The sequence below is a fragment of the Accipiter gentilis genome, chromosome 24 (genome assembly GCF_929443795.1).
Source record: "Accipiter gentilis chromosome 24, bAccGen1.1, whole genome shotgun sequence".
NCBI classification, from domain to species: Eukaryota; Metazoa; Chordata; class Aves; order Accipitriformes; family Accipitridae; genus Astur; species Astur gentilis.
In genome coordinates, this window is record NC_064903.1 from 2,839,246 (window position 1) to 2,851,429 (window position 12,184).

General features: G+C 35.5%; 1 protein-coding gene across 1 annotated transcript; it reads left to right on the plus strand.

Moving 5' to 3' along the window:
• Nucleotides 1-2,700: 2,700 nt before the first annotated feature.
• LOC126050155 (homeobox protein CDX-4-like) lies at nucleotides 2,701-11,211 on the plus strand. Its single transcript, XM_049827677.1, has 3 exons — nucleotides 2,701-3,130; nucleotides 8,173-8,318; nucleotides 11,005-11,211. Exons 1-3 carry the CDS (start codon nucleotides 2,701-2,703, stop codon nucleotides 11,209-11,211), a joined length of 783 nt encoding a protein of 260 aa, XP_049683634.1.
• The last annotated feature ends 973 nt before the right edge of the window (nucleotides 11,212-12,184 follow it).

Here is a 12,184-nt window from a genome sequence, read left to right on the forward strand (position 1 = left end):
CACATCCGTGGCCAAGAAATGACTCTTGGGAAGGCAAACTCAGATTAACAGTCAATTAGCTCTCAAAAAACATCAACCCCAAAATTTTGGTAGCCTCAAACTACTAGACTACATGCAAAGGTATTGTTCCTTTTTAATATCCACATGGTTCCGTTAAACAAAATGGGAGGCCTAAGAGTCAGGGTGCAGATCATTTGAATGTTGCCATTTTAGTTATCTTATTCTCAGTTTGGTGTTAAAAATCTGCAGTCCTACCCAGCAATCTTATCCTGCTATGTAAATCTTTTTAAACAAAATGCCTTATTCAAAGCTTACTATTGTTAGCCGATATCAAATCAGTGTAGCAATTTGCCATCAGCGTATCTTGATCTAATTACATTCTGGAAAGAATCGAAATAGATCTAAAGAAAATTCAGATAATGGAACAGGCAAAACAAGAAAGGGAAAGGAGGAGCATAAACAAAAGATAAAAAAAGAACAAAGGCTAAAGCTCCAAGATACAAAAAATAGGATTAGGTGATACTGAAATTGTGGGGGGTATGTGCAGGGGCATCCCATAAAGAAAAAGGAAGACCGGGGATTAGAAATCTTACCATCATCTAATGCATTCTATGAAATCAAATGTCATTCACGGAGACATTAAAATGGTGTGCTTGGAAGTTGAACAATGTGTCTGATCTGAAATCTATGAGCAACCAATGTTCATTTGTACTATGTCAATGGATTTCAAATACAGTCAATGGAGACAAAACTTCACCCTCCTATGGATCTGCCTACGACCGACAGCTGTGTGTCACTTTTAGTAATACATTGCAATTTAACTGCTGGCATAATGCTTACAAATAGGCCAAAGATTCCAAGGATACTTCCAGCATAGGAAACATGTCTTGTTTAATTTAGATGATACTCAGTGGAGTTTTGTTCTTTTTAGTGCACATCTGTACTAAAAAGTCTGTGGGCTCTCAAAAATTGTATTACAACTCCTTTTCTTTCCAGATGAAGGGAACAAGAGTGTCTTCTGAATTTTTTTAATGTCTATTTTTACAAGGGTACACTAATTACAGAAGGCCTTACTTTTTCCATCTCCTATCCCATGGTGCAACTTTCCACATTCTCAGGTAAATATAGCAAAACCTTTATAATTCACTTTACTACACTTCTCAGTAAAAATTCGTTTCTCAAAAAAAACCCCAAACCAAAACCACAACCACTCCACAGAAAACGAGTATCTTTCCTGTCTTTAAGTACACACTTAGAATCCTTTAGTGCTGGAATTAGAAGGGATGTGTGAATATGAGTAGTGTCAAAATACAAAGGATACTGAATGAAAAACCACACCTTTGTAAAGGGAAACAACTCATTGTAATTTGCACCTCTTTTGCAAGCATACCCTTTGACAAATAGCTCATTGCAAAGAAATCCATCCAAGATAAAAATGTATCAAATTCACTCTACAAGTTGTAGCTAAACAACCACAGAGAGGCAGTTCTCAAGTCATAAGGTATGGTTTAGTTCTCCCATGTTAATATCAAGCTCTCAGCAATATAAAACCACCTTCAGAATAATTTTTCTCAGTGGGAACACTGACATATAGAGTACCCATGTGTCAGGCACTTTACAGAAAAGCATCAAGGCTGTTCTGATCCACTAGCTTGATAACCCACGTGTTTCTCCTTGCTGATTTCACTTACCTAAGCTGCCACTGCTGAAAACAGACTACTATACAGCAGTTTCAGAGGAAGGAATGAGCATTTCAGGCAGATAAAGGTTGTCTTCAGTTTGAAACAGAAGCCAACGATATTACTGGGCCCAATCAAAAGACTTTTTTCACTACTTTTTAGAGTCATTTTCTTTGTACTTCTGGCATTGTCTTTGTTAGGAAGATTTATTGTCTGCTTTTTAAAATTTATCAGTTTGCAATGGCCACCAGATGAAGGGATCTCTTTACATCACTCTATAATGGGGAGAGTGTGAACACGTGCATTACAGTTAGAACCTTAATTTCTCCCATGCTGGAAAACAACTTAGAAACATCAATAATGAGGGGAAAATTTTTGAGACTGTTATATTCAAGACATGCTGTTTACAAGATACTGTGTATTCTGAAGTTACTGACTTACAATTATAAAAATTGACCATGTCCCTTAATTTGAGAAGTAAAAATGAATTTTTTTGCAGTATCTGAGAAATCAAGAGAGTAACAGATTTATTTGTTGATTGATAACACATCACAAAATAAAGGTTTCAGACAAGAATCATTTGAACACCAAATATTGCTATTATAGTTACCACTGTCTTTTCTTATAATAAGGTCTATTTACTAAGTTACAAATACAAGCAACCATTGCATCATCTTACAGTACTGGAATTGCTGTTGGATATCAGGGAAGGGTAATAGGATAGATAAAAGTTCTCTAAAAGAGAAAGCACCAGAACTAGCAGAAAGGTGGGGTTGGTCAGCCCTTCATTTGAATGTAAATGTAATTATGAGGCAGGCAGTTAGGCTGACGTCAGACAAGATCTTGGTAAACCATTACCACCAGCACCTGGTAACACAGTTGATAATAAAAGAGGATGAAGTAGAAGATTCCAAGCAGAGTTGCATTATTAGAGAAAACCAAACACAATTATTTTTAAGCAGTGAAAGAAAATACAGAAGAACAAGATGTTATGACAACATATTTACAATCTGTGACAATCATGTACGTGAGCTCTCTCTTGGATAAAGAGAACAGCATGTATCCAGGATCTGCAAGGGGTAACAACAACCTGCCAGTGCAAAACTTTGTGTCTACTCCACCCTATTCAGATTACACGGGATATCATCATGTGCCAACTCTGGACACCCATGGACAGCCTGCGGGAACCTGGGGATCTCACTATGGCCCACAGAGGGAGGACTGGAACGCTTATGGCCCAGGACCTTCCAGCACCGTTGCTGCTGCACAGATCAATGGCTCATCTCCTGGGCAGGTCTCCTACAGTTCTGCTGATTACAGCTCCCTCCATCCTGCTGGATCTGGGGGGTTACCTCCTGTAGATACAATTAATACACAGCAAATCTCTCCCAACAGCCAAAGGCACAGCTCTTACGAATGGATGAGGAAAACGGTGCAAGCTAACACTACTGGTAAGTGTATATTCAACTTTCAACCTGAGAAAGCATCTTCTGCTATCGCTGATCTTATGAATAATTAACTTTACTTGAAGCACATAGGTTGGTGGGTTATTTATGACATTTAACCTACTACTATTTAATGCAGTTTTAACTAAATTTGCACTAGTTTCAGTTTTGTCCCATAAAGGCTTTATACGGTTACTATAGTGGAATGGCTGTTGTGTTTAGATATGGCTGCATCTCACTCAAGTCCAGGAATCTTTGTTCTAACATTCTGCAAAGCATTTTGGATGAAAAACATGATGCTCTTGGGAATGTTATGGAACAATGAATGCAGCAACATTTAACAGTTACAGGCAAAAATACTACATAATTATTTTGCGCTGCAAGGTGAATATTGATATAAAATCAGGTTGATCTTTTTAAATCTTTACAGACTTTTCAATACTTTTAAAGAAAATTATGTGCTCTGATCCAACTGTAGTGATTATGCAATTTTCTGCTGTTGTTCCTGTCTTTTATTTTTCTACCTAGATTTATTAGGTGAGATGAAACTTTCCTAGAGAAGTAATCTGACTCAAATGATCAGCGTAGACCATTTTGTTTGCACCCCACATACCTCATCAGTTAAGCTTCCTTTTCATTTAGTTTCAAATCAGTTTTATGTATTTTTCTCATGTTCCAGAATTTTGCAGCTTGCCACAATTACACAATTAAAAATCACTTTCTTGCAAGTGTCATTTGTTGATGTGCCTGTTTTTATCACAAGCTGCATGCCAGATGAACCTTTCGGTGTATATTCCCAGGGTGTAAATTGGGTGTAGCAAGGTTTGCTAAATCTATTGTTAAGGTTAGAAGTAGTAAGTGTGTGTTAGAGAGCATCAAAGAAAATGCTCTTAAGAAAGAAGAGCAATTACAATTGGAGCAATCTTAGAAGACACAGAAAATCAGCACTGCTGCTTGAGACACAGTCGTACTTCAAATGGTTATTACTAAAGAGCAAAATTAGTCTGGTAATTGTTTCTTAGTTGTAAAGCAGATACACACTGTTTTCCCACTAATACTAAATATAAAATACCTAGTGAACATTAAGATATCCCAATGCAATCCTTCCACTTGGAGCCTCTACAAAGGTCTTCAAAGCCAGGCAGATTTATAGTCTGTTTTTTCCCCCTTATGTATACTCATGTAAATCAGTAGTAACTTCATTAACATCATTGGAGATTTCCAGGTGTAGAAGTGATGCAAGACTTGAATGTAAACCAAATTCAATCGAGACTACTGAATGTCAATGAGGCAACCCTGTCCCTGTCATGTTGCCACTGAATTTTAAATGTGTTAGCATTCTCAGAGTAAAACAGACTTAAAAATCTAAACTCTAGTTTTACACTTATTGCACAGACATGGAAGACCCTGAAAGGTTTCCCACATGCTTGCTCAACTTCATAAAACATATATGCAATTCAGAAAAGCAGTTATGTGCTTAAATTCACCTCTAGTCTGAAAAGCACTTACACAGAATTTGCACACATGCCAAAATACTTTATGAACAATACTGGACAGGTGAAACAGGGCCTGTCAATAGATACATGTCCTAAGGCTGTACATTCCTACAGCCCAGTCCTTTGAAGTGTTAAAAACAGCTCAGGACTTCACAGAATTGGGCTCAAGACATCAACCCAGCCAAAAATAAAAAAAAGGGTTTGGGAGAGTAAAGCATGAATGTGGTATTTTACAAAACAAGAAAAGTATCAAATAGATTTAGCTTTTCATTGGTGTTTTAAAATAATGTTCACTGTAAAAACTAGAAAGCTATAATACCAACACATAAGAAGTTGTGAAAAATGAAAGGAAATTCAAACAAATAACGACAAGCCCAAGATGATGCATGTAACAGCTACTTATTAACTTATCAATGCTTTTTCTAGAAGATAATGTAAGAAAACTTACTTGATGCCACTATAACCACTCTTTGAAACAGACCTGGTCTCTGTTTTTCCTTATTGCCATAATATTTATTACTCATCCTATCAAACTGGCCACTGGCTCCTCCCCTCCAATATTATCATTGCTTATACAGTTCATTGCTCTAAAATTTCAGAATTACAGCCTTAAACTTTACAAATATATTTATATATATAAATATGTGTATGTCCTTAATTTCACTAGTGGTGTGTATTCACATTGATGTATGTGAGCAGCATGGAATAACAGAAATCAAAACAGAGCTAATTAAACGAGCGAGCTTACTGAAATACTGTCCTAAAGCCAATGGGAATTATTTTGGGGGATGGGATGTTAATGGGAACTTTTCCCACTCAATTTAGACTCTATTAAATATACTACATTCTGAATCAATATTTGTATTTAGCATTTTATACAAGAAATTAAATTACAGGAAAAATGAAATGAAAATTTACCTGACCAAGTCAACTCTCAGGATGAAACAACATCATGAATTCAGAAATACTATTTCCTTTCAACGGATAAAATTTTATTTGAAATTATACATCCTCTTACTAGAAGACTGTAACTGTATATTCAGAACCAAACCTTTTTTTATTTCAAATACACAGACATTGCAAACATATGAGGCAATAAGAAATTTTAAAAAAACAAACATCAAAAGTGGGCTTGCTAAAGATATCTTCCTAGACAGGCTATCAATATGAGAAAAAGAACATCTACAGAATTCCTTAAAGTCTGATCCCATTTTTACTAAAAATCAATGACAAAATGCCCTATCAGCTTCAGTTATGTAAGAGCAGAACTTCAGAGCCATTCATTTCTAAAAGCTGTGTAATCAACAGTGTAAAATGTGTATTTTATGAGAGTGAGTGAGCCTTCAAAGAATGAAGCTTACTGAAAAGAAGGTATCTAAACAAGGGCTTAGAAAACAGATTTTATATCTGTTAAAACTTTACATGAAACTTCATCTGGGAGTGATCCTTCTCAGAAGGAGAATGGACTTTAAGGGGACTAAACAAAAGGACAACATTATATTTTGCAAGATTAGCCTCAGCTTTTTTTTTTTTTTAACTATAGTCAACATATTTTATGTCTTTGTTTAAACAAGCAGTGCTGTACAAGTAATTCAGATTACATCACAGCAGAAACACAGCCAGAAAGCAAAATAGAAAAGTAGGAAAAAAGGCCAGGCCTCTGCTCTAATGTTAATTTATTTTGCTTTGTAAACTAGTTGTGACATCTATTTTCCAGTGGCCTACATTGTCTGAGGTTTTGAGGCCTATCTGTCATATTGAGGCAACAGACCCTTTTAACACTTCACTTTGCTTTGATATGCAGTCTTGTCTCTTCCTTCTCCCTCTTTTCTTCAGGAGTTATATTGCCGGAAAGGGTGATGATTTTCACAGCAAATAAAGAGGCCTTCTCCTAGCTTTATTGTCTTCAGAAGAAATGCCTTGCGAATTTTATGACCAAGGGGAATGGGGAAACCTACTCCTTTTCTCCACCCCCTCAAATCATGGTTATATTTGCTGATTATAGTGAAGCCGGAATAACCCTGTTGAATTTTAACTTGTTTTCAAAGATTACCTTCTAAGCCTTCAGTTTACAAGGAACCTGAATATCTATACTATTGTTAACATTTTAACTATCACTTAGAGCAAGTATTTCAAAGCCAACAATTTGTACATTGCAAAAAAGTAAATTTAGTTTGATGATTGTTTTAGTCCTGCAAATTTAGGCAGGAAAACCTTGTACACTAGAAGTCAAAGTGGCATAGGATTTGGGAAAACAAAACTAATTATGCGTACTTCGAAATGTCTTAAGCTATGTCTACCTCTAGCCTTCAGATAAAAATATTGCAGTCTATTCTCAGCGTTGGTCCAAAATTAAAGAGAACTGAGGAAAAAATATTCCTTCATCTACTTCTGTCCTTTTTTTCTCTGCTAAGATGAAAGAGTCTGACATTTGTTTAGGGCTTGTAAATTCCAAACCAATTGGTTTGTGTTTCTGAATGTGAAAGGGGTTCTTGATAAGATCTCCTTGTCGCTCCTTTGTGTGGCGTGTGCTTCATCTTAACACCTCAATGGATTTTAGGGAACCACTTTAAAGGAGTCTTTGTCCTACAGTTTGTCCCAGAAAACTCACATCAAAAAAAACCTGGGAAGATCAGAAGAAAAAGAAAAACTATCTAGTTGGCTGTTGAAAGTGCAAAGGAGAACAAATAAGTTGAAAAGTGATTTCTCTGTATTATTACATAAAGAATTGTTTAAAAATGTCTATGAAATGAGAGGTATCTTCTACGCATCAAGTAATACTTCTCTTAACAGTATTTATCCAATATATCTAAGAATATTTCTTTTATACATTAGAGAGAGGATGATACTGAAATCCTTTCACAAGTATTTTATTGCCTCGTCTTACAAATTCCCAAGTGCCTTCAACTTGAAAGGGAAGCTCAGCACAGAGACTACCCCCAGTAATACCTCTACAGGCACTCAGCATCTTGCAAGACTGGATGTTTTCGAAAAAATAAATTCAAGATACTATTGGACTTATAAGCATGTCCTATGGCCACACAAGAAAGCAAAAGCATTTCTAGTAGGACATTTATTTGTGTTAGAGAGCTGATACTCAAAAACTCAAATAAAGAATTAGGACATGGTGCAACTAAATAAATTGTGACTTAACTTCAGTCTTGAAATTCTGTGTATTTATGCCTGCACAGATGTGGAAGTCACTTCAATGAGCACTGAAATGAAACCCCTTTGAGATCAAATACAGCCAGCACCAATTATGTACTGCTATGAATTATTTAAGATGCTTCAGGGTGTTTTTCACTTAAGAGCTTTACATTTAAATGCATGTTTACAGAGAGAGGGAGTTAAAGAGGCAAAGACAGTTATGATAACCAATACTCACTCACTTATTCACCCTGCACCTCATATTCCTTCTCTGTATCACAGAAAACAATCCCATGCAAGTACTTTGTAGTTTAATTAATGTCTGTAGACTGTTTGAGATGTTTGAAAGAAAGATGCTATAGAAAATAAAATTCAACATATTAATAATATTTCTTTCTTAAACAGGTAAAACAAGAACAAAAGAAAAGTACCGAGTTGTTTACACAGATCATCAGAGACTAGAATTAGAGAAGGAATTTCACTGCAACAGATATATTACAATAAGGAGAAAGTCAGAACTTGCAGCAAACCTGGGACTATCTGAAAGACAGGTACACAGAGACTATCCATCATTCGTACGCACCCATTCACAAGACACTGCTACTGCCAGAGAACATGAGCAGCATTCACGTTCTGTATCCAAAAGTAGTGCGCAGGCAACCATGATATAGTTTCTGAATATATTTGACACACAGAGAATACACTATGCAAATACAAATTAATAAATAGGCTAATTTCACAGAAACCTCAAATTATGGGTAACTAACATTAGGAATTCATTTATACTAGAAGTAGTACTTAATCTTACATGCCTAACGGCTTGCTAGACAGCTAGAATTTGAACAGTTCAGCTTAACATTATTTTAGCTATGTTCTCAATAGTTATGACATTCACCATTTTATTTCTTCTTGCAATCACCACACATAATGGTGGCCAGAAAAAAATCCAAAGCATTGGATATATTTCAGCTGTAAGCTAGGAAAATGAAAACTCAGCATTCAAAGAGCAATCAGATGAGATATCTATGTATTTTTTGTTACAAATTTATTGCCACTATTTCCACAGGCCTCTCCACTCTTCCTCAGTCAGTTAGATACCAGCACATTTTAAGGAGTTTTTACAGCCTGTGATTTTCAAGTTAGGATTTCTTTTTGCTATTATGTTCACAGGTACTTCACCTATAGTTGTTCACACCCACTATATACAAGATGCTTTAAGCTATAAAATTGGTGCCAAATTTTTCTGCCTGTTATACACATATATGTAGCCAACACTCTCTGTTCAGGAAATTTTCAAGTGCATACTTAGATCCATTTCTTCTTTGGAAAGCAGCTCTGCATTTGATCATATCAAGTACATATTTACGCTCTGTCCTGAATAAAGGTAGTCTCCTGAGCAGGGGCCCAGGTTTCTTAGCTGGGTTCATACAAAGACTAAAGGAATTCAGGATAATGAATTTCCTAAAATCACTGTGTTGGAGAGCTCACTTATGAAGCACGGCTCTGCAGTCTGCAAATACAGTAACTGTTGAATGCAACCCTCCTTAAACAACAGAATTGCAATAGTTCTGCTACAGTTAGAGGATAAGGGAAGATTTTGCAATACTGAATAAGGCATCTCATACCTTAGCACCCAGATTTATTGCCCCCAGGTAAATTTAAACAAGAGATCTTTCCTTTTAGCATTTTACAAACTTTTGTTCTTTCTGAATATAGACATTCAGTTCTCTAAAATATTCTGCTCTTTCAGTGGCCTCCTCTGCTTCTGCATTCATTCTGTGCAAGAACATGAAACAGAGAGGGTCCAATTGAGGCTGGAAGCGTAAGGATGCATAGAGGAGCAATGGTATTTTAGGATCAAGCACTGGATTTTTATAAACATACTGCAGTGCAGTGATGTTCAATCCCAGACCCAAATAGTACATATATTACACTGTGCAGACTGTAAGTGGCCCCAGAAAGTAACTACAAAAAACAAGTCTATCATTGATGAACTACAGTTTGTTATACAGTAGGATATAGCTGCATTGGAAAATTTTCAGAGAACTTAAGAAAATTATGAAAGATTCAAAACCGCCACCTTAATGTTATGCAAGCTGGCTGATGTAGAACACAGACATGCCTGGAATAACCAGTGATACCGCATAAAATCAGTGGTTTCCTGTTACATAGCTGTTGCTCTTAAAGCCATCCAATTTTTGGCTGGTAGATTTCCTTCAAGTATAATATAGACAAAATACATAATTTATCTGCATTTCTACAGGACTCATGACAGACAAAGCTAAATGCTTCTTACTGTCATTACCAGTAAGGTAATAAAAAATAACTGGAAAATAATAATGAGATTTTTAATACAAAGCAATGGTATAACTTTCTATATCATATTGTATTCAACACATCTTAAAGGATGCAACAAAAACTGTAAAGTAAGAACACAAAAAAATGAATGATAAGGAAAACAGTGTTTTCTACTCATTCACACTTCCACATAAGGAAAGAAAATATAGACACTTAAACTAAAAATAGATTTCAAACAGATAGGAGTCTACATATGCACAATTAGCCTGGGAAATTCACTGTTATTAAGTAATGCTGATGTACCTATCTATACACAACATAGTACATATGTATCTGTAAAATACATATATGTAGTCCAGAAACAAAAAAATTCAAAACTTTTAAAATGCATAAGAATATGTATACACACAAAAATCACTCACAATATAAATGAAAAAGAACCTTCACTACCTGGGTTTGAATTAATCTGTAACACAGATAAAGAAATCTTCAAAATTATTCCATAACTGCATCTTCCTAAAGTATGACACACCCCACTGTCAAAGCTTAGATGATGAATTAGGTGGACTCAATGAGTCTAAATGAGTAAGTTGATTCCTATGTTCCTAAATGTAACACAGCAAATTCCCTTTACACCAGGTCTAAGAAAAGAAAGTAATTTTCTACTGATTATGATGCAGAAAATGAATATAGAGTAACTAAAAAATTGTTTGCTGCACAAGTCCATTGTTTTGTTTTGTGGTTTGGTTTTGGGGTTTTTTTTTGTTTCTTTTGTTTGAGGTTTACGGGGTTTTGTGGGGGTTTTTCTCTTTTTTTTTTCGTTTGTTTGGTTTGGGTTTTTATAATTTTTTTTAACATATCTATATTTTCATTGCTATTATTACTGTAAAAAGTTGACCACTACTTTGAATTCATCAGGTATCATTTATAACACCACAGGTGAAAATCTGGTTCCAGAATCGCCGAGCAAAAGAAAGAAAAATGATCAAGAAGAAAATATCTCAGTTTGATGGCAGTGGGGGCTCAGTTCAGAGTGACTCTGGTTCACTCAGTCCGAACGAAATATCTAGTTCTCTGTTCCCACCATCACATGGAATAAATGGATTACAGCCTAATGACATTCATCGAGTCATAGTTTCAGAATGAACAGAAGGGAAAAAAAGGAAAAAAGAAAAAGCAAGAACACATTTCTCTGCCATCCCTTGAAAACTTGAAAGCTCAACTTTGCAAAGGACTATTCTCATTTAACTGTCTTCAGGATCTGGGACTATTATCAAAACATTTTAATTATTGCAGACATCTCAGGGAACTTGCACTGCTAAGATTCATCACTCAGAATCTTTGAGTAGGAGGTAATTTGCTTCAGACACTGACACAAAGAATGATACAACTGAAGATTCAAGTAAACGTAGTTCTAGTCTGATCATATATATACACACAGAAAACTAAGTGAACTGAAGAGTACTATTGCATAAAATATATGATGCTGGGTGTATTTGGTTTGTTACATTCTACATAATTAGAGTCAGCCGTAGATGTTAATAAATATTGACACTTAAGTGTACTGAAAAGAATGCTACTTTTTGAAAACAACAAAAACATTTAAAACACTTTTAAACACTCAAGAAACATAACAATGTGGCCATACCAACACACTGCATTTAATCAAATAAATCTTCTTTGCCCTATGTAACTGAATTCAAGCATGCCAATCTCAGGAGCAATAGTTACAGATATATAGTATCATACCAAACCTGCCAAGATTTGTTCAATTGTAAGAAATGCAAGAATTTGTCAAAACACATTAGCAAACGCCAAATAGTTTGGAAGATAGAAGTATTACTTCAATCTTCAATGAATGCACATATTATTGCTCAAAAATGTAAGCACAAATGTAATGGAAACAGAACTGTTACTACGAGCAAACCACCAATAGGGAAATAAAGAATTTGTGTAATGTCTTTAAACCTTTTAAGTGAAATAGCAGTCTTGGGCCACTGATTTTATACATAGACACTTATTTGGCGCAAAAGGCAAGAAATATCCCAAAGTAGCTGACACTGTATTTCGAAGCTGTCATCAAGCAGCTTAGCATTCACAAAGTCACAGCAAGCATGTA

Excerpts from the sequence above, each read along its gene's own strand:
- LOC126050155 (XM_049827677.1), top strand. The coding sequence starts at position 2,701 with ATGTACGTGAGCTCTCTCTTGGATAAAGAGAACAGCATGTATCCAGGA. Across the intron at positions 3,131-8,172 it reads GGTGCAAGCTAACACTACTG|GTAAAACAAGAACAAAAGAA; the intron begins GTAAGTGTATAT and ends TTTCTTAAACAG. Across the intron at positions 8,319-11,004 it reads TGGGACTATCTGAAAGACAG|GTGAAAATCTGGTTCCAGAA; the intron begins GTACACAGAGAC and ends ATAACACCACAG.